General features: G+C 50.1%; 2 protein-coding genes across 4 annotated transcripts in view; one reads left to right on the forward strand and one right to left on the reverse strand.

The window, feature by feature from the left end:
- NCAPD3 (non-SMC condensin II complex subunit D3) overlaps positions 1-5,812 on the reverse strand; it is a 73,492-nt gene extending 67,680 nt beyond the window's left edge. Inside the window, exons 1-2 of one of the 3 annotated variants that reach the window (XM_021063171.1) lie at positions 5,203-5,812; positions 2,286-2,440 (exon numbers count right to left, since the gene is read on the reverse strand). In XM_021063171.1, the coding sequence (XP_020918830.1) occupies positions 2,286-2,440; positions 5,203-5,266 (219 nt within the window). In that variant the 5' untranslated portion in view covers positions 5,267-5,812. The remainder of the gene's footprint in view (positions 1-2,285; positions 2,441-5,202) is intronic. The other 2 variants (XM_021063170.1, XM_021063172.1) reach the window with 2 other exon arrangements.
- Positions 6,097-22,412, forward strand: VPS26B (vacuolar protein sorting 26 homolog B (S. pombe)). Its single transcript, NM_001137634.1, has 6 exons — positions 6,097-6,335; positions 13,624-13,780; positions 15,651-15,815; positions 17,909-18,084; positions 19,827-19,969; positions 20,325-22,412. Exons 1-6 carry the CDS (start codon positions 6,113-6,115, stop codon positions 20,469-20,471), a joined length of 1,011 nt encoding a protein of 336 aa, NP_001131106.1. The 5' UTR covers positions 6,097-6,112; the 3' UTR covers positions 20,472-22,412.

Raw genomic sequence — 22,479 nt, forward strand, 5'->3', positions numbered from 1 at the left:
CAAAGGAGGCAAGAACATAAAATGGGAAAAAGACAGTATTTTCAGAAAGTACTGCTGGGAAAACTGGACAGCTGCATATAAATCAATGAAACTGGAACACACTCTCACACCATGGACAAAAATAAACTCAAAATGGCTTAAAGACTTAAACATAAGACAAGACACCATCAAACTCCTAAAAGAGAACATAGGCAAAACATTCTCTGATATCAACCTTACAGGTCAGTCTCCCAAGGCAAGAGAAATAAAAGCAAAAATAAACCAATGGGACCTAGTGAAACTGACAAGCTTTTGCACAGCAAGGGAAACCATTAAAAAAAAAGAAAAAAAAGAAAAAAAAAAAGACAACTTTCAGAATGGGAGAAAATAGTGTCAAACGATGCGACTGACAAGGGCTTAATCTCTAAAATATACAAACAACTTATACAGCTCAGCAGCAAAAAAGCCAACAACCCAATTGAAAAATGGGCAAAATACCTGAATAGACATTTCTCCAAAGAAGATATACAGATGGCCAACAAGCACTTGAAAAAATGCTCAACATCACTGATTATTAGAGAAACACAAATCAAAACTACTATGAGGTACCACCTCACACCAGTCAGAATAGCCATCACTAGTAAGTCCACAAATAACAAATGTTGGAGAGGGTGGGGAGAAAAGGGAACCCTCCTGCACAGTTGGTGGGAATGTAAATTGGTACAATCACTATGGAAAACAGTATGGAGGTACCTTAGAAAACTATATATAGAACTACCATATGACCCAGCAATCCCACTCTTGGGCATATATCCAGACAAAACTTTCCCTGAAAAAGACACATGCACCCACACGTTCACTGCAGCACTATTCATGATAGGCAAGACATGGAAACAACCTAAATATCCACTGACAGATGAGTGGATTAAAAAGATGTGGTACATATTATACACAATGGACTACTACTCAGCCATAAAAAAAGAACAAAATAATGCCATTTGCAGCAACATGAATGGAACTAGAGACTCTCATACTAATGAAGTCAGAAAGAGAAAGACAAATACCATATGATATCACTTATATGTGGAATCTAATATATGGCACAAAGGAACCTTTCTACAGAAAAGAAAACCATGGACATGGAGAACAGACTGGTGGTTGCCGAGGGGGAGGGGGAGGGAGTGGGATGGACTGGGAATTTGGGGTTAATAGATGCAAACTATTGCCTTTGAGATCCTGCTGTATAGCACTGGGAACTATATCTAGTCACTTATGATGGAGCATGATAATGTGAGAAAAAGGAATGTATATGTGTGACTGGGTTACTTTGCTGTACAGTAGAAAATTGACAGAACACTGGAAACCAGCTATAATGGAAAAAAATAAAAATCATTAATAAAAAATAAAAATAAGTAAAATGTTCAGAGATGCTAATATCTAAGTATTCTTTGTTCTGCTTTCTGGCCCTTTAGTTTTTGAAAAGCAGTTAATGATCTAAATAGCAATAGGTACACTAGGTAGAACTCAATATTTAAAGGAACCCTTTTTCCATTTGTAATTCAGCTAATCACCTCTCAGCTTAATATCCAATTTTCTTAAAGTTAAGACGTGCCTGAATTGTTATTGCATTGTCCTTGGCTGTCTTAGTTGTTTTTCCTCCTTGCTTTGGACTTTATTCTTTTTTAATTTGCTGTTATAAAAGGTGGTCATGGGACAGAATCAGATTAATACCTTGAACCATTGGGAGGAACGCTATGAGGATATCCCAATAAATGAACCACATTATTTATGCCACTGTTATTGTACTCCTTATAAACTATACACTAAAAAGATTAAGATTTAGATAATGACTTTTATCCTCCACTTTTATTTATCTATTTTTGCCATGGCATGCAATGGCTTGATGTGGGATTTCAATTCCCAGACCAGGATCTAAACCTGAGCTGCAATGTTTTAACCACTAGACCACCAGGGAACTCACCCTCTTCCACTTCTAACCACTAAATGGCTAGTTTGATTTTTAAATTTATCTTTTTTTTTTTTTTTTTTTTTTTTTTTAAATGGCTGCACTTGCAGTATATGAAAGTTCCCAGACTAGGGTCTGAATTGGATTTGCAGATGCCAGCCTATGCCACAGCCATGTAAGATCTGAACCACATCTGTTACCTACACCACAGCTCACCACAATGCCAGATCTTTAACCCACTGAGCAAGGCCAGGGAATCGAACCTCCCACTTCACGCATACTAGTGCGGTTTGGGAACTAGCCACAATGGGAACTCTGTTTCCTTCTTCTTTTTCTTTACCTCTGTAGCTCCATGCTCTTCAGTAGCAAAAGAGAAAAGACTATCATAGAGGTCTGTGAATGCCCTCAGTCCGGACTCTTCAATCTCCGCTTCTATGCCTGGGTCCAGAGGCTCAGTCTCCGTGAATTCCACTTCCCAAACTGCATCCACCCATTCTAGCGGGAAATGAAATTAAGTTAATAAATGTCCTATAACAAGAACACCTATGAGCTTTAGACTCTAGGTACACCCAAAAAGAGAAAAATTTACTAGACACAACTCACAATTAACTGTATCATACAATTGAAGCAAATTTAGAGAGAAGCAGAAAAGGTTAAGAAAATCTTTTATTAGTCATTAACTGACAGCTGGCTATTAGGTTGGTCATCCTCTAAAAATATCAAGAAGAAAAGCACTCTTTAGATGTAACAGTTTGGGGATGATTCATCCTTCCCAAATGTTCAATCTGGAGAAGAGAAGGTGAGTAAAAGGTTGCCTTAGCTGTCCCTTTGTGAAAGTCTTATAACCAAGTTAATAAACCTAAAAGAAGTGCAGCACAAAGCGACACCTGAGGTCAATGACTGTTTACATTGCTCTAATTATTCATTCACCCTTTCTTAATTGTTCTAACAAATACAATCATCCTCCTAAAAAAAGTTCCTTCATCTTCCCCTGCCTTTTTCTCTCATACATGCTTTTTTTTTTTTTTTTTTAAACGGCTGCACCTATGGCATATAGACGTTCCCAGGCTAGGGGATGAATCAGAGCTGCAGCTGAGAGCCTATGCCACAGCCATATCAGATCCTTAACCCACTGGTCGAGGCCAGGGATTGAAACCGAATCCTCACAGACACTATGTCAGGTTCTTAACCTGCTAAGCCACAACAGGAACTCCCTTTAGCATTTATTTTATATGCTTTTTTTCTTTTATTTTTACAGCTGCACCTGTGGCCTATGGAAGTTCCCAGGCTAGGAACTGAATCAGAGTGCAGCTGCAGGCCTATGCTTCATCCACAGCAACGTCAGATCCAAGTCATATCTGTGAACTTTGCCACAGTTGCAGCAACATCACATCCTTAACTCACTGAGAGAGGCCAGGAATTGAACTGAATCCTCATGGACACTATGTCATGTTCTTAACCAGCTGAGCCACAATGGGAACTCCTATATGCATACTTGTAAACGCACACCCATATTTCTTGAGCTCATTTCTGAGGTCAAGAACTATCAAGTCCTGCTGAGAAAAGAATAGATCTGGAGTTAGGAAATCAATATATTCAACAAATGGCCCTATTATCACGTCTAGAATGGAAGGGTGTTAAAACAGTAGTAGAAAGGCGCAACAGTAGAGAAATAGATAGAGAATATTACTGGGGGAGAAGGAGGAACAGAGGTGGGAAGGATGACAATCCTTCAGTTGCACCCAAATGTAGGGGTTGCCAGGGAAAGAAATGTAGAAGAGTGCATTCCAGAGGGAGAGGGCCCATAACAAGACACAAAGGGTAAGAAAGTATCTGTTTAGAAACCAACTAAATAGTGACAGCACTGAGCTCACCTGTGAAGGGTGAGGTATCAGCATGTATTCAGCAGTTAGTGTAACAGAGCAGGACCCCATGGAGCCTTCCCAGTCACACACACCCCTACCCTCCCTGTGCTCCATCTGCCTTTTGTCTGTAGAAAAATATTAGTCAAAGAATAAATTTAATGAGAAAAGTGAGAAAATGCACACAGAAAGGAAAACAGTAAGCAAGATAAAATAACAATAGTTTAGCCATTCAACAAAGTCAAGGACCTTCAGGCTATCAAGGGCTATAGATAATATTCTGAGCCATGTCCTTAGAGCTATTTTGCAGATGTTGAAACCACGACAGGTGGAAGAAGTTAATTCAATGCTACCCATAAGCACACAGATCCCAAACCAGTTGGAAGGCTAATGATGCTGATGTTTCATTACCACACAACCAACCAATTAGAAGAACATTTACCAGCTGATCACATCTCACCCCCTTACCTCACCTTGTGTTTAAAACCATTCCCCTGAAACTTCAGGGGAGCTCCGGTCTCTTAAGCACTAGGTACTTGGATTCCTTGCTTGGCCCTGCAATAAACGCTACACTTTCCTTCACACAACCCCGTGTCAGCAGATTGGCTTTACTGTGCTCAGGGCAGGGGACCCAAGTTTGGTTCGGTAACAGAAGATGCAACAGTTAGCAGGTTACAAAGTTAATCTTCACAAATGCCCTGGGAAATAAATATCTGAACCCCCATTTGACACATAAACAACCCAGGTTTAGCAGGGTTAACCAGTTGGCCCGCGATGCACGGATGCTAAGTGGTGGACAAAGACACGGACCTCAAGTCTGACTCCAGAGCTCTTGCTCCGGGAAAGGATAACTGCAGGGCTGGGTGAAGGCTCTGAGTGCAAACAGAAGATGTGGTCATTACTTAGGAAGCCAAGTGGAACCACTGAAGGTTCAGACTTGGTGGGTCATGCCTGCGTTTTCAAAGTGGTCCTGGAAAGTGTACGGGGCCGGAAGTGCCAACACCCGAAAGAGGCAAGGTGCGCCCCAAGTGCATAGGCCGGCCAGATGGGGGGGGGGGGCTTGGGCTGGACAGCAGCCCCAGGGGCAGCGCGGTCAAGGTCTGCGACGAGACGCCGCTGCCACCAGCGGTTGGGGGCGGGGGGAACCCACGGTCCTTCAGTGACGAGGGAGGGGCTCCCGGGGACGCCAGCCGCACCCCTGCACTCCAGTCCAGGAGGTCACTCCGGCCCACCAAACCGACGCGCTGCCTAAAACCTCGGGACCTGAGAGGCTGTACGCGCAGAACTGGAGGCCAGGCCAAGAAGGGAGCTCCCAGAGGAGCGCCCACGCTGCTGACCCGGGCGAGCCCTCCACAGCACCCTCCACAGCCCCCCAGGCTCCCATCGTCTCCTCACCCGGACTGAGGTCCAGCGTGTTCCAGGGCTGTAGGCTGCTCTCCAGGCCCTGCCGCGCCGCCATGACTGCCGCTCGCCTGAACTTTCAAAGCTCTCTCTGGCGCGCGCGCCCAGATATCCCCGGCGGGCTAAGGAGAACAGAACTCTTATGCACCAATCACGGCGCCCGGTCGGCTCTGTCCGTCAGCCAATCAGCAGGGTCTTCTGCTGCATGCGCAAAGCGAGAGCAGGACCAGGACGGCTGACCCAGCCGAGTCTTGAGGGTGGTGTCGAAAAGCGAGCTAAATCTAACGCTCTCCTTCTCGCTCGCTTTCCCCAAATAGGGAACACCCAGAAGCGAATCTAAGGCAGGGTACTTCCTGTTGTAATTGTCACGCTTGCTCTGACAAGCGGCATTTCGCGTGCGTGTCAAAAGGCCGCGTTTACCTGTCAGACCGCAGTCGAACATCTACACATTCGAGTATGGGTCGCGGCCTACCGTTTACCTAACTAAATAAAAGAAAAGCAGAAAAAATCATTCAGAAAGGACCTCTTTACTTTTGAATTTTACGGGACGTCTGGCCGGAGCTCTGGAAGGAAGCCGGGGTCGCCATGTCAACTACGGGAAAGCCGGGAGAGGGGGTGCGCATGCGCAGTGCGCGCTCCGCTGGAGGCGCGCCGGCCTGACCGGGGAGGCGGAGGCGTGCGCATGCGCGCGGTGAGTCCGGCGCCTCCCGCTGAGAGGCTGTAGCAGCGGGCGCTGCTCCTGGGCCCGACTGCTGGCTGGCTGGTCGGCCCCTCTCGCACCGGCGGGCGGGTGCCTCGCGCCCGCTTTGCGCTGTCCCCGGAACCGCGCCGGCCCGGCAAGTGCGGGCGTCGGCGCCAAGTCCAGCCCTTCGGCCTTCCCAGGCCCGGCCGGCCCGGCGGGGACATGAGCTTCTTCGGTTTCGGGCAGAGCGTGGAGGTGGACATCCTGCTGAACGATGCGGACAGCAGGAAGCGGGCCGAGCACAAGACGGAGGATGGGAAGAAGGACAAGTACTTCCTCTTCTACGATGGGGAGACGGTGTCCGGGAAGGTGAGCCTGGCGCTCAAAAACCCCAACAAGCGGCTGGAGCACCAGGGTATCAAGGTCGAGTTCATTGGGCAGATCGGTGAGTGCGGGGTCCGCCCCGCCCCGAGTCCTTCTCCCCCAGACCTGCCCCTCAACCCAGATCCCACCCCGACCCTGACCCTGAGCCCTGACCCTCGACCCCCTAACCCCTCCTTTGACCCCCCCACTCGACCCCCGTGCCCCACTCCTCTATAAACCCTGGCCTCTGACGCGATCCCCCGCTTCTTAACCCTTCCCCTTAACCCCTGCCCCCATTACTTCAACTCCCTATTTCTCCAATCCCCCGCCCTCCCGCGATCCTGGTTGCCCACCAGAGAGGTCTCAGCCGCTGTTCCTACTGGGCCTTCAGTGCTGCTGGGCCCGCCCGCAGGTCGTGGCCACTTCACCGAGTCCTGAGGCCGACCACCCTTTTCTAGTACCTGTGTCCCACACTGAGCTCCTCGTTGGCCTTCTGTCCACCCATCCCGTTTTCCTAAGACCTCTTGATTAGAACAGTCTTCAGCAGACTCCTCTTCTTAAACACAAAGAAATGATGCTCTTAAGACCTAAATTAAGGGGTCAGAATTTTTCAAGGCTCTGTCTTCGAACATAATTATTAGCAATTACAACTAGACAATAAAAGGCAGTAGGAATACCTAGTATTCTGGGCCAAATCGACCCACACCTTTGGGCCTCAGCTTTCTCACCTGTAAGGCAAGGATACTACAGAATCACGTGTCTAGGGACCAGGCTTTGTGCACAGTGTGGAATGTTTGTGTCCTGTACTTAAGGGGCTCTACCAGGTGACCTGAGAGCATTGGAGCGAAGCTGTGAGTAACTTCCCCAAGGTTGTGGTTGTGTGGTTTTTCTCCTTCGTTGCTTTCCTGACTCTGCATGAAGTGGGTGGCACTTCGGTGAGATTCTGAGGTCTGGCTGGGCTGGTGATATACAGGGTGGTCCCACTACTCTATGAGGGTAACAGTGTTGACATCATTGTGTTCCAGACACCTTCCTTCTTGTTTCACTCAAAATTTACCTTCTTGTAAACCATAGTCTCTTCATTTTGGTTCTTTCTTTTTTCCTTTTTCCCTTTTCTTTCTCTGCTTCCTGGGAAGAGTTCCGCAGCTTGAGAATAAAGTGATTTATGTAATTAACCTTCTTATGATGGATTTCCTTTTCCTCCTGATGAAAATGCATGTGTCCTACCTGTGCGTTTCTTAGAAAAGCCTGCTGTATGATTGAGGGTCAAGCAGAGGGTTACTTAAATTACACAGGCTCCATTTATAACCTTTTTGAGGGTCTTGTGAGGACTGGAGGTCGTCGACATCCATGAAGTGCACAGCTGGCACGCTTCGCAAGTACTCGTGAAAGGGAGTTAGGATGATCACTGTCATTTTCCCTTGCCCTGTTTAGCTGGACCCATCAAGAAGTTTCCAGGGGCTGGCCCTTTAAAACGCCAGCCTGATTACGCTGTCAACTGTCCACAGGAATGTTCACACCGGGCCAGCCCCCCCCACCCCCACCTCCATCTCTCTTCCCCATGTTTTTTCCCAGAAGACGTGCTCCCCCAAGTGGAAACCTCTGGAAGGGTCTCCACAGAGTCCTTGCAAGGACAGCTGTGTGGTGATCCAGTGCATGGGTCCTCTGCATATCCCAATTTTCACAGGAGCTCAGACCTTGTTCAGAAAAACTCCTCTCTCATCTCAGTTTTGGGAGTAGGCAGGAAAGGGGTCCCATTTGTCTCCTGGCCCTTCTCACACAATAACTTGCTCTGGCCACCTTATCTCTTCTTTTCACTTCAATGTCTTCTTAAAGTGTTTTTTTTTTTTTTTTTTAATTTTTTTTTTAATTTTTTTTTAAATTTTTTTCTTTTTGACTGCCCTGTGGCATATGGACAGGGATCAGATCTGAACCACAGTTGCAACCTGCACCACAGCTGTGGCAATGCCAGACTGTGCTGGGCCTGGGATCAATCCTGCATCCTGGTGCTACAAAGACACTGCGTGTCCTGTTCCGCCACAGCAAGAACTTCTTCGGTGTCTTAGACTCTGACAACTCCTCTGAGTTCCACACCTGCTTTCCAACTGCCTGCTAGACCCTCCCCGATACCTCGCAGGTCCCTCAAAGACCATCCAAACCAAAAACCCCTTTCTCTTCCTGCTCTAGCCCCAGCCCTGCTGCTTCTCCCATGTTCCCCATTTTGGCATGCCACCTGAGTCCATCCAGCCTCAGAAACCCGGAGTCATCTAGACCCTTCACCCTCCTCCAAGGCAGCAACCTGGCTCAGTGTTGGTCCTCTACAACAGCTCTCTGGGGCATCTGGAATCTGTGCTTCCTCTCTGTTCTCAGCCTTTGATGTTTTTGTGTGTAGCAGCCTTCGAACTGGCTTTCCTGCCTTGTTTTCCCTTTGAGCTCATCTTTTGTAAGTGAGTTTTCTAAAAGCTGCTGCCAGCCCCCTCCTTATAGTTCTTTTGGTTGACTCCCTATTGATTAAGGGGAGAAGTTATTCAGCTCTTTCCTGAGCTGCTTCTACCTTTCTTTCTCCAGCCAAGTCTCTCCCTAACCCTTCAGCCTACCATGTATACTTTCCTCTTTCCTTAAAATATCACATTCTTTCTAGAGTCTTGGCATCTTCACTTTGTGTGTGAGCATCCTTCTGCGAGGAATGGCCTTCCATCCAAGCTCTTACTTTGTTCTTCCAGCCCAGCAGGTATGACATCCATCAGAAAGCCTTCTCTGACCTTCCTAGGCTGACTGGAGTATTTTTTCTGCTGTTCTTCCTGAGGCCTCACTGGTGCCGCTTTGCAAGTGGGATCGGACAAGCTTGCGTCTTTGTGATTTTTTTCTTTTTTTTTTTTGCCAGGGGGAGGGGTGGTTAACTTGCATATCTCCCTCTCTAAATTCTGAGCCCTTGAAAGCCAGAGGCTGCCTCAGTCCTGGTGGCTGACCTCTGGTCCCAGTGGCTGCACAGAATAGCTGCCAGGAAGTGTTTGCTGATTGGATACAGTGGTCGGATCTGAGAATTTATAGAAGCTGCTCTCTGAGTTTATTATTTCATCTAGATAAAGCTAGATAAACTGGAAAGAAGGGAGAGTGCAGATTTGCTTTGGGGGTTTCTGTTGAGAGGCGGGGCATTGGTGGGCTGTTGGGGCCCCTGCTCTAAGCCACTGTGATCAGAGACAGCTCTTGCGGCACCTCCACAGAGGGGAGCATTGGGCCTGTATGTCCTCCGCTTGCTCTTATGTTTTCCTTTCATCGCTCTTTCTTATGCCCTGTTGAGGGTGATTTCTCCCTGAATATAAGAAATAAGAGTTGTCAGGCCTGTGGCTCCTTCAGTTCTGCACCACCTGCTCAGATGTTGCCATTGGAATGTTGCCCCTGATTTATTCACATGTGTTCTTTTTCTGCTATCCTCCTCAAGTTTTTGAGCTGTGTTGGAATTCTTCCTGCATCTACTGTATGCTTCCCAAGGACCTGTTCTGTGTTCCAACAACATCAGTGAATGTGTTGTGAGGACATCCCCTGTGTCTCTCTGTGGCCCATGTTTCTAGAAGAACACAGTATGGCATATAAGGGGTATTGGGGGAAGTTCTGTAATTGTTTGAAGACAGAGAGATTGTTTTAGCTGGAGTTGTTAGGGGAGCACTTATGGAGAGTAGAAGGCAGAGTTGGGCTACCTCCGATGTTAATGGGTTCAAGAACCCAAAGGTGATTAGAAAGTCACACTTGCAGAGGAGGGTGGATATGTAAACCCCTCACTCCAAAGCCAAAGAATAACTTCTGAAATTTTTTTTTTTTTAAGTTTTAAAAAATAATGCCACTAGGCGTATCTAAATCCATCAACCCCAGTCAAGACTATGCCTGAAGACTCCAGAGGCTTTTCTGTATTTTAATTCATTAAGCCACCAATGCTAAGTGAGAGGCACTCTGTGATTAGATGCATTGATTCTCACTGAATAATAAGTTGCTGCAGGGCTTGGAGCAGAGCAGCGGCCAGCTGGGTGTGGGCAGCCCAGAGACGTTACTGCTCCTGCAGATCTACCAGGCCCAGGAGGTCCGAGTGGACCTGCAGTGCTCCTGTGGCAAGCAGGAGTCTTGGCCAGGTTGCTGGTCAGCAAACTGCAGCTGGAAAAATTGGGATGAAGAGCAGGCTCTTTGAAAGAGGCTTTTTGCTCTGGTTGGCTTAGGTTTCTTCCAAGACCAGTGTGAAGCCTGGCCCAGCAGTGGGTCTTAGGGCGTCTTTCTCGGGATGATCCCATGATGCAAAGCTGGCTCAGTTTCCTTCCAAAGTAGCAAATTCACTCCATAACTGTTGGTGGTAAGTTGCACTGTGAAAACATTCTGACTCCAGAAGTCATTTCCTCTTGTTGACCTGAGACAGGGAAGTAACCTTAACAAAGAACCTGCCAGTTCCTCCTTCTTGCTTACAACACTGGTCCCTGAGGGCTTTGGAGGTTGGGGAGAACTAGGGAGAACTTGTGGCAACATCTTTAGAGTAGAAAAAGGCAGTTTACCATCTCTTTAGGGCTTAAACCTGCTGCTAGAACAGGCTTGGATTTTAGGTTTTAATTTATGCAAGAGGAAACCAAACTTTCTGGCAAATAGTAAAGTACGGCTGCTGTTTCTGCCCCTTTGCCCCACAATGTTTGCAAAAGCAGTGCAAATGGCTTTTAAATTATCAATTAAAAAGCCTTGTCAGGCCCCACTCAAATAGCACACTGGCAACTCTTCCGTGACGTCACACGTGGGAGAACGTGCTGCCAGGCTGGAAGGCCTTCTCCTGCCAGGGCTCCCCTGCTGGTGAGAACAGGCAGCTCAGTGTTCTGTGAAGGCTCTGAATCCTTCTCTGCTTTGTTTCTCAGGTTGTCTTTGGGTGGCCCATCATTCTCTTTCCATCTTTCTCTTGACTCTGGGATTTCCCACTTAAAGTTCACAGACACTGGGGCTTTGCTCTGCCTGTTTCTGTCACCTGAGATGAGGGCCAGAATCCAGTGCTTGGGAACTGAGGCACCAGGTTCCCCAGTTAAGGAGTCAATTCCCATCAACAGAGGCCCCTGTAACAGTGGATCAGCAAGAAAAGTGGAGGGCCCTTGTCACGGGCGGGCCAGTGGCTCTATTCTGTCTGGTCACTGCTCTTCCTTACCTTGATGGGGGTCCAGTTGTGGAGTTTCAAAAACAAATGATGGTTGTTCACTTTTACCCACCCTGAACCGCAGTCCCCCTTTTGGCAGGTTTATGGATTATTATCACTCATGCTCTAAAGGGCTGCCTGTGGCTGATTCCACTTGCCACTTGGAAGAGAAGGTGGATAGTTTGTAATATAAGGTGGGTCCAAGTGTAGCTACCTAGGAAATCAGCAACAAACTGTGAAAGCAGAAAACAACAGGGATTCATACAAAAGTGGCAGCCCTAGCTCAGGATTAGCCACGCTATTGCTCTCTTCGTGAGTTGGATAGGTCTTAGGACAGAGCCCACTCTGTTCAATGATGCCTCACTGTCTGGGAGAGAACAGGGTCCGTGGACTGGGCATCAAGGCCAGCTGCCAGGGCAGCAAGACTGAAGGCACCCCTGAAACCATTTTCTCCCTCCAGTCATCCCCCACAGGGTTGGATATGGCATTGGCTCTGGGGAGCCAAGAGATCGGGTTTCTCGGGCCCAAGAAGACTCTGATCCTGGGAGGGCTTGGACCTTTGCTGTCTGGGGTCTGTCCTATAGCCCCTGACGCTCAGCTCTCCCCAAGAGAGATGACCTGCTGTGCTCTAGAGATGTGGGCCAGACCTAGCGGGCAGTTGTCCCAAACACTCCTCCCTGTGGACTTGTCTCTGTCCCCAAGCAGCCAACAGCAGAAGCGGGAGAGCACACTGCCTGCTATGTCTTTCCTGCTGGCCTGTCCTGCTGCAGGGCTAGAGTCCAGAAATGCCTGAGGGTGATGCCTTGACTGACATGGCCACATAGAGTCACAGCTGGGAATTAGGCACTAGGAAGCTGACAACATGGGCCTTATCTCTAAAGACATGTCTGGAGCAAGAGTTAATACTTAAGTAGCAGAGTATAAACAGGCATGAAATAATCTAGAACAAGTGGGTGGTGTGACTCCTAATAAAGAAATAGCAGAACTGTTTCCAGAGGAGGATGGATGTAGAGGGGTGCTTCTCAGACTGTGGTTCCTGGACGAACAGGAGGCATCTCCAGAAGTTTGTTAGAAATGTCATTCTCAGGCCCCACCCCAGACCCCCGGAATCCAAAACTGCTGGGGTGGGGCCCAGCAGTCTGTGCTTTAGCACAGCCTCCTGGAGATTCTGACGTGCAGTTTGAGGACCCCTGCCTTAGATGCGGGATAACATGGGATAACATTACAGCCATTCGTCAGCTCGGTCATGTGGAATCCTCTCTGAGGGGTAGAAAAAAACCACTAGCAGCTAGTACTTTTGGGGTATTTGCCACCTGTTAGGTACTAGTCTGAGTCCTTTGTCTGCTTTCCTTCCTCCTATGCTCACAAAACCTTCTGAGTGGTTGTTAACCTCCAATAGCCCAGATCCTAGAATTAGACGCAGTGCAGTGGGAAATCTCATCCTAGCTCTGCAGCCAACCTGTGACTCTAGGCCTGTCACTGACCACGCTGTGCCTCAGTTTCCTCACCTGTTCAGTGGGTGATAGGGCCATCCTAGCTATTGCACAGGTTGTCAAGAGGACAGTAAGACTACGCAACTATGAATATGCTTTCCAAAGCTAGAAATGTTTTTTTTTTCTTTGTTTGTTTTTGTCTTTTTGCCATTTCTTGGGCCGCTTCCGTGGCATATGGAGGTTCCCAGGCTAGGGATTGAATCGGAACTGTAGCCGCTGGCCTACACCAGAGCCACAGCATCTCAGGATCCGAACCACTTCTGCAGCCTACACCACAGCTCATGGCAGTGCCGGATCCTTAACCCACTGAACAAGACCAGGGATCGAGCCCGCAACCTCATGGTTCCTAGTCGGATTCGTTAACCACTGAGCCACGACGGGAACTCCCAGAAATGTTTTTAGATGTGTTGAGAGAGATGTGGTATTTCAGTAGTGGGCCCCCTGGTATATCCCCCACGGGTGCTGCCTGGTGTCCTGGAGCGTGTTGGCTTCTGACTGTGTCACAGGGTCTCTAGGTCAAGCGCAGTGTTTTGGTGGGGGAGGGAGGGAGCCCAGTGGCCTGGGTGCTGGTGGGGACAGGAAGAGAGGGAGTCATGAACCAGACTAGAGGCTTTGTCTAGGGGGAGGTCCTGCACAAGAGGGGTTCCTGCAGCTGGGATCCCCCTTGCCAGGCCCCCCATAGCTTGGGGTCAGGTCGAGGAGGCCGGCGTTCACTCTCCCCACAGAACTCTACTATGACCGTGGGAACCACCATGAGTTTGTGTCCCTGGTGAAGGACTTGGCCCGGCCTGGAGAGATCACCCAGTCGCAGGCCTTCGACTTTGAGTTCACCCATGTGGAGAAGCCATATGAGTCCTACACCGGGCAGAATGTGAAGCTGCGGTAAGTGGTACCAAAGCTGCCCTACGTGGACGTGAACCTACTGAGGCTCTATGTGGAAGCCTCGAAGGAGTGCTGAGGTGCTGTGGTCCTGCTGTGTTGCTTGAGAAGTGGGTCATAGATTCAGACTAATTCTAGACCTGTCCTCTCAGTCTTTTGGGATGATGAGAGAATAAAATGTAACAGTGTGACAGGTTTTAAAAAACTAACACACATCTTTCTAGCACATGGGATTGTTTTTCTTTTCTTTTTTTTCTTTTTTTTTTTTGGTCTTTTTAGGGCTGCACTTGCACCATATGGAAGTTACCAGGCTAGGGGTCGAATCGGAGCTATAGCTGCTGGCCTACACCAGAGCCACAGCAACATGGGATCTGAGCTGAATCTGCAACCTACACCACAATTCACAGTAACTCCAGGTCCTTAACCCACTGACTGAAGCCAGGGATAGAACCTGCATCCTCATGGATACTAGTCTCAGGTTTGTTAATTCTGAGTCATGACAGGAACTCCAGAATTGTTTTTCTTGTTCCCATCCTGGAAACTCTGAAGGTAGGGACTGATTCCAGGGCCTCTGGACACCTAGCTCCAGGTCTCAGCCCTGTCCTGTGAGGTCAGCAGATCAGCTCATACTTATCACCAGAGGCCAGTGTGTGGGACCGTGGGAGGTGAGGCAGTCTGAAGAGGGACTGCAGCTCTTCTTTTTCAGCCTTTGCAGAGAGGTCTAAATGCTGACATTGCCCCCACTTCGACAGCAGCATGAAGCAGAGCAGGCCGAGGGTTGCAGATCTTGATGTGAGGCCTTCGCCTTTTCAACCTGTTATGAAGCCCTGCCTCCATGGGGAGGGGGCTGAGCACCTGAGCAGTTAGGTGATGCTGGAGCCACAGCTGCTACGAGGGAGGGTCCCGCATGAAGGAGAGGGCAGCTGAGGAGCAGTCCCTGCAGCACAAAGGAGGGCAGCACTCGCCATCCAACCATAGTGGGCTTGTCCAGACTGCTAGAGGGCCGCCTCTTTCCTTGCTGGGTGTCAGCACAGAATTAGGTTCAGGGGACGGAGTGCTGGGGAGGCTGAAGCACTGGCCAGCAGTCAGGAATGGCTCCCCCCCAGCAGGGCTATGTCTCTATGACCCTGGGCTCAGCCAGAGACCATCGTTGTCTGGCCCAGGGCTCTCTCATTCTCATCTCTGCCACTTTACTTCTCAGGCTCTCATGTCCTGAATGCCCTCCTACTCCCACAGCACTGGATCCCACGTCTGATGAGCACTTCCACATGTCCTCATTTTTCTGTTGATTTGCCAGTCTGCCCCAGGGTGCTGTGAGTATCCCGTGAGCCTCCGTCTTAGCCACCCTATGTCTGGCAAGAAACACTTGCAGGATGAACCACTGACCTACTTTCTCTGTGACCTGTTCCTCTTTTTTAATTGGAAGGACTTGAAAAATGCTGTAGACCAAATATTGTCCAATAAATGGCAGGCAAACATGAAAGTATAAGACCCCTGTGCACAAAGAGCCAGGAGTTAGTTGAAGAAATAAAAGCTGTATCCAGTGTGCGGCAGGTGGTGGTAAGTGCCACCGAGGACGCAAGAGTAGCTTGCTGTTAGGATGCAGAGAGCAGCTCACCTCCAGCTCAGAGCGCAGGCTCAAGGAGGGTTTGGGGAAGGCTCTGTGATCTCTCTGGAGTCGTAATTGCAGGATTTGGTGGCTAAGTGTGTTTTTCTGGGAGGAGGGTGCACAGAGCTGAACTCTCAAAGGAATGCAGAAGCCCAGAGACTGATGGCTGTAAGGGGCACTCTCAAGTCAGTGCACTGGGTGAGGAAACCAAGGTGGTGTCCAGAGGCTGGGCATATCCTCTCACCACACATACATCTCCTCTAGGTATTTCCTTCGTGCCACCATCAGCCGCCGCCTCAACGATGTTGTCAAGGAGATGGACATCGTGGTCCACACGCTGAGCACGTACCCAGAGCTGAACTCGTCCATCAAGATGGAGGTCGGGATCGAGGACTGTCTGCACATTGAGTTTGAGTACAACAAATCCAAGTGAGTGTCTGGGCCCTGCCTTGCTGCTCCACGCTGACCCACGGAGTAACCCAGTGAATGTGTGCACAGGCTGGCCAAAGTAACACGGACCAGGAAGGAGAGCTGCTTTTTGCTTCAGCTGAAGTGTATTAAGAGGGCAGACTTAAGTTAGACAGCCCACGATGTCTTTCAAAGTCAAGCAAAACTAACTGTAAAGTATTTGTCCTGGATTCTAGGTACTTAATTCCTTCTACTGATGAGAATAATCTCAGAATTCCATCCTTTATCATCTGTGTCCTGTTTACAAGTGTCTTTAGAAATCAAAGTGAGGAGACCAAACTCCTGCTTAGTTCACTGCCTCCTCCAACTAAAATGAGTTGTAATAAATAAGATCCGATGCCTTTTTACAAAGGTCTTTAAGTGATTTTATTTTAACTGGCCATCTGTGTTTTAAACTGTGCTTACTGTTAGAATGTCAGAATACTTAATTACTTGTAAATCACAGAACTCACTGACAGTTCCAAACTACAAGTGTCTTTCTTTTCAATATAATACATTACTGAAAATGTTTAAAAATCAAATATGCAAAAGCAAACATAAACTTAAACTTAAACTCTGTTAGAGTTTAAGTGTATTCAGTTAACAGAGAGCTAAAACAAATCACAGAGCTCTAAGGAGGGTTCTCCCTGTGGGGAGGCTCTCACGTCAGGCCGGCCAGCACCCAGAGGCTCAGTGGAATGGCTCTCCTGGGAAGGGCTGGGAACAGTCCCAGAACAGGGCTGCAGGAAAGCTATGTGCCTCTCTTGCCTCTGGCCTGGAGCCTAATGTGAGGGCCCTGCTTGGCCGAGGCCACCTGTGAGACAGGTGGGCGAACTGGGAGCAGTCTTGGGGTCGCTGGGCCTTCCCAGGGTGGAGTCCCCAGAGTACCTGCCCACCAGCACCGCAGTTGCCTGGTGGGGGGTGCCACCTCACAGGAGCTCAAGCAGCCTCTAGCGCTCAATGTGTTCAAGACCAATCTGAGCGTGTAACAGGCACATCAGAGACTGGACAGGCTGGACTTGGCACTGCCCTAGAGGAGCAGGTGCACTGTAGGTACCCAGGCCATATAAGCTTAGGACAGCATCCTGTCTTGCCACTAAGTACTTGGGCTCAGGTTAGCAGGTACTGACCTGGGGTTTCTCATCCAAGAGATGAGGGGTTTGAGGCAGGTTAGTGGAAAGATGCAGTGAAGGAGGAGCAGGGCCTGGGCTTGGGGCCCCCCCAGAGCAGCTCCTTTGTGTTTCTTAAGCATAAGATTTCAGTTAGATTAAAGGGGCATTTGATTTATAAACATTCAAACACCCTGAAAGTCAGTGCTTTAAGCATTCCTTCTAAGATGCCATGAGTGACCCAAGTTGTGCTTTTCTAGGTGTCCATGTTTTCCCTGGTGTGCTGGAGGCACAAAGGTGGCAGGAAGTGGTGGGAGAACACAGGCCAGGGAATTGGGAACCCAGGTTCCCACCCTGCATCTGCCCCCCCGCCCCAGATCCTGCTTATGTCGTCTGTCTGGTCCAACTCTCTTTCCTCCCCTGTGCTACAGGAGGCTGAGTTCACCCCTGCCCCAAGCTTCAGGGTGAAGGTTTGCTCTCCACCAGCCACACTGGGTACTGAACAGCTCTACTGCTGACTGGCCCCAAGGGAGATGCCAGAAGGCTCAGCAGATGTGACACCCATGACCCCCTCAGCAAGGGGCAGAGCTGGGAATAAATGGACAGAGCACCTTCTGCAGCTCCACCATCTGAGACCCAGCTCCTGGAAGGCGCGAGAGTGGGACCTGTCCCTGCACCTGTGGGCCAAGCTACTCACACTAGGCTATCTAGAAACACAAATGCGTGTGCGGAAGATTTGGAAAAGTTGAGGCACTGGGGAGATGGTGACAGGACACACAAGGAAAACGTGCTTTTAAGTTGCGTGTAGAACCGTGGGGGGAAGTTAATGCAGGTCAGAGTGCAGTATGTTGGGAACTTGGGCCAGTGTGGCAGGGACACCCCTCACCCACCGTGTGGGGGCTGTGCCCTCTCCTGAAATCAGAGGGCTGTTGTGTGCAGAGGGTCATGTTTGGCTCCTCTTCACAGGTACCACTTGAAAGACGTCATTGTGGGGAAGATCTACTTCCTGCTGGTGAGGATCAAAATCAAGCACATGGAGATCGACATTATCAAGAGGGAGACGACGGGCACGGGCCCCAATGTGTACCACGAGAACGACACCATTGCCAAGTACGAGATCATGGATGGCGCACCTGTCAGAGGTGAGCCCCTACCCCGAGGCCAGCCTAAAATGTTGGAGGGGCTTTGGAGATTATTATCCTGTCCCCATCAGATGGCCTCTTAGCCTGTCGTTCCCTCATCTCCATGCACTGTGGGTCCCAAGAAGGAGGAAAGGGGGGCTGGGTATGTGGAATCCAAGCCCCTTCCAACCTTTGACCAACAAGAAACCCATCTGGTCCTTGTGGATAGACAAGCTTGTACTGCAGATTGAATCTCAGGAGTTATTTATGCCTGTTAAAAAACAAAAACAATAAGGCTCGAAAAGTGGCAGTTTAGTAGATACGGTTTCAACATTCTATTACTTTTTTCCTATTGGCATTTTTTTCTTTGCTGCTAAGGGGCAAGAGATTAAAGCAGAATGGTCATTTTTGTTACTTAGTTCCATCTCAGGTAAAATGATTCATTCTTGGAGTTCACTGAGTATAGACCCTCTTGCCGACAGAAGGCTCTGGGGACCGACTGGAGCTGGCATGACCTCTGGGATAAGTGGAGCTGAGAGTTGGGTTCCATGGGAATGGATGTGATCATGGGGAGTAGTGATTGTGTTCATTCTCCTGTGGTTCTGCAGCAGCTGCAGCTGAAGGGTTTTCATCTAGAAGGGCTTGGTGTTGCCGGGGAGTCATTCAGTTTATTCCCAGTCTGCTCCACATGGAGCCAGGTCCTCTGGGCAGGGCTGAGCCATCTTGACTGCTCATTCCATTGATTCCCCAGCTATGCAGGTGGGGCCAGGGTCTTCCCCCCTGTATCACTAACCAAGCAGAGCAGCACAGAAGAGCTCGCAGCGAGAAAGGGTTCTTGTTTGGCTTTAGGCTGCACTGTAGGTTTGGACTTTCTCAGAATTATTGCCCTAATTGTGATTGGCTTATATTAGGAGAGGCACAGTGTTAGAGTTGGAAGGGATCTAAAATGTTATGTAGTCTGATTTCACAATTTTCCGGCAGTTCACAGAAAGCACCAGACTTAAAGAGTCATACATCTGGTTGGTGGAGAACTGGGGCCAGAGCGAGGCTTTTCTGTTTTCTGGACTACCACACCTTGCCACCCCATCTTAGAAGGGAGGCATATTTTCATGGGGGAGAGTGGCTGTGATAAATAGGATGGAAGGTGTTGTGATGAGTTAACCAGGCTCTTTTTAAAACCCAACAGCTAGGAGTTCCCGTCATGGCTCAGTGGTTAATGAATCTGACTAGCATCCATGAGGATGCAGGTTCGATCCCTGGTCTTGATCAGTGGGTTAAGGATCTGGCATTGCCATGAGCTGTGGTGTAGGTCACAGGTGAGGCTCGGATCCTACATTGCTGTGGCTGTAGCCTAGGCCAGCAGCTGCAGCTCTGATTTGACCCCTAGCCTGGGAACCTCCATATGCTGCAGGTGTGGCCCTAAAAAGCAAAAAACAAAACCAAAACCCAAGAGCTAGCACATGAAATGAGTTAGAGATGCATAACTAAGGACTCCTGTGCTGTTCTTCCCGCTACTGCCTACCAGTCTCTGTTTTGTCTCAGCTGAGAGACATTCACAAGATGTGGCAGCATGGGAGCAGAATGGCCTAATCACGTTTCTGTTTCAGCCAATCAGTGGGCAGCAGCAGGCCACTTTTCCAGAAGCAAAAGCATTGGCCTGGGTGTCCCTGCCACACTTGGTGGTGGTGAGGATCCCCAACCCTGGGGTGTACGGTGGAGATGTTGCTCTGCCCCTCACTCTGATTCCTGCCTGGCCCTTGCAGGGGAGTCCATCCCTATCCGGCTCTTCCTGGCCGGCTATGAGCTCACCCCCACCATGCGGGACATCAACAAGAAGTTCTCCGTGCGATATTACCTCAACCTGGTGCTGATCGATGAGGAGGAACGGCGCTACTTCAAACAGCAGGTGAGTGTGCCCTCCCCCATTCCTGCAAAGACCAGGCTCCAGGTTCTGTTTCCCACAGGATAAGCAGACAGAATGGGGTGGGGGTTGCTGGTTAGTCCCTGTGCCACTTGGTTTACCCAGAGCCCCAAAGCAAGGATGAAGGTTCCCTTTCTGTGGCACAACCCCTGCAGCCACTCTGCCCTTCCAGCCACACTGTAAGCAGGAGCCCTGGGGCCTGAAGGTCTGGGCAGCTGCTGTCTTTGCTGAGAGATAAGCAGAGGGGCGTTTGCCTCTGATTCCCCTGTAGAAGATGGAACCTCAGGGACCCTCCCTGATTCTCCCTCATGGAGCTGTGTTGCCCCTTCCCGTCCTGCAGGAGGTGGTGCTGTGGCGGAAGGGTGACATCGTTCGGAAGAGCATGTCCCACCAGGCGGCTATCGCCTCGCAGCGCTTTGAGGGCACAACCTCTCTGGGAGAGGCGCGGACCCCGGGCCAGCTGTCTGATGGCAACAGCAGACAGTAGGCCCAGGGCCAGGGAGCTGCTGGGCTTCCACCTCGGCTCCAGGCCACCAGACGCCAGCGGCCGGGGCGTGGGAGGCTCAGCTTACCCACTACTTGCAACCAGAAAACAAATCATGTTTTGATGTAAATCCTTTTTTCTGAAGAACCCAAGGGGTGTGGGTGGGGAAGCAATGTCTCTGGGACCCTGTGGCTGTTGTGAGCACAGGGGGGAGGCAGCGACCCAGGAGAGCCCTCTGCCCAGGCCTGCCGTGTGGGGCTGCCTGCAACTGCAGGGTGCAGAGAGCGGGCCCCTGGGCACCGCTCCCTGTGCCTCCTGGTTCAGGACATAAACAGGTCCCTGGGACGTGCAGCTGCCAGCAGGGCCCTGGGTGGTCACGTCCTACAGTCCCCTCTACTGTCCCTGAGCTAGTAGCAGAGGGGGTCGGGCCTGCCACCCGCCAAATTGGCAGCGGGGGCTCAAGACCAGGAAGCTACCTCCTGGGGAGTCTCGGATGTGGTGCTTTGAAGCTTCCACAAGCCACCCCCTTTCTGGCCTTTCCCTCACCTTTGGGACCAGCTCCCACCCTTCTCCACCTCCTATGGACTCTTGTCAATAAGGAGGCTGTGGAAAGGCCCTTAGCTGATCGTCTCTGGGCTCAGAGACACTGGGGGTCTGTGTCACGTGTAGATGGCATCAGGGTGGGACATGGGAGCCAGAGCCAGGTGCTGGGTGGGGAAGCAAAGTAGCAGTGCATGACGTGGCCAGCCCTGTGGGCGGGAGGTTTCAGGGCCCCAACAAGCCTGCTCTGGGTGCGTCTTCCTGGAGAAGAGGTCCAGGGAGGGCCCGCTCTCTGCCTTTCCCTGAGTGGACCCTCTTCACTCCTTGTTCTCCATCTCATTCCGGAAACTGAGGCCTGGTCTCAGACACCTGGAGGCTTTGCTCTTACCACACTCCCCACCTGCAGCTGCGGGGAGAGAGGAAGCCTCCGCAGACCTGGCAGCTTCAGAGTAACTGCCTGCTGGGGCACTGTCCTCCCCACCAGCTGACTGACCAGAGGCTAGGCCGCCACTGTTTCATTTATGTGGAGGCTCTCGTCACACAAGAGGGGTCTCCCACAGTCACCCTGTGCTCAGGCCTGTTCTGTTAAGGGTGTGGACATCCTTCCTGCCTCCTGTTGACCTCTCTTCCCATTGAGAAAGACCAAGCAGAGCCCCCTGGCCAGCGAGTACCATGGTTGCGTCTGAGTTCTGCCGTGGGGAAGCGGAGGAGCTGGCTTCTGCTCATCGTTCAATTAGTGTGGAAAACACGGGCCCCTCTTTTCCTCAGAATCTGCAGCAGGGGGCCTCTGACTGGGCAGGGTTCATGAGACTGGAAGGAAGGATAGTTGGTATGACCCTTGAGGTTGCCTGGAGGCAGCAGAGCCAAGAAGGGAAGGTGTTTTCCCCCAGGCCAAACCCCAAGTTCAGGTGCAGGACATCCCTATGGGAACAGGACAACCTGTGCAGCTGCCCCTGGATAAGCAGCAGGGCTGGGATGAGTGTGGGAGAGGCAGCTTCTGTGTTCCTTGCGGTGTGAGATTAGGCTCTGGCACCCTCCCACAGTAGCTGGTAGCTGAACTAGAAAGTGCCCATTGATTCCTCTGCCTCCCAGCTGACAATACAGATTCACTTCTCAACTTTCCCAAAACCTTAAACCTGTCCTCTGAGGGAACTAGAGAGAATCTGGTCCTCACAGGAGCCAGGCCTTCTGCTCTTACCCTGCCCCGATCCTCTGCTTCTCTGCACCCGTCCCTGGGAGGGCATAGGTCCTGAACCAAGCTGTGCAGCCTGGACTTACAGCTGCGCCGTTTACAAGTTTCTCAACGTGTCGTCTTGTCAGTGGCTGTGTTTAAACAAAAATCTCTGTCTCCACCGTCTCTCTGATTAAAGCCAGCCCCTGGGCTCCAAGGCATCATGCCCATGATCCACCAGGCTCTGTGGTCTCTTTTTACCCTGCCCTGCTGACACATGGGGAGACACCCCACCTTGAC

Source organism: Sus scrofa, chromosome 9 (genome assembly GCF_000003025.6).
Source record: "Sus scrofa isolate TJ Tabasco breed Duroc chromosome 9, Sscrofa11.1, whole genome shotgun sequence".
Lineage (NCBI taxonomy): Eukaryota > Metazoa > Chordata > Mammalia > Artiodactyla > Suidae > Sus > Sus scrofa.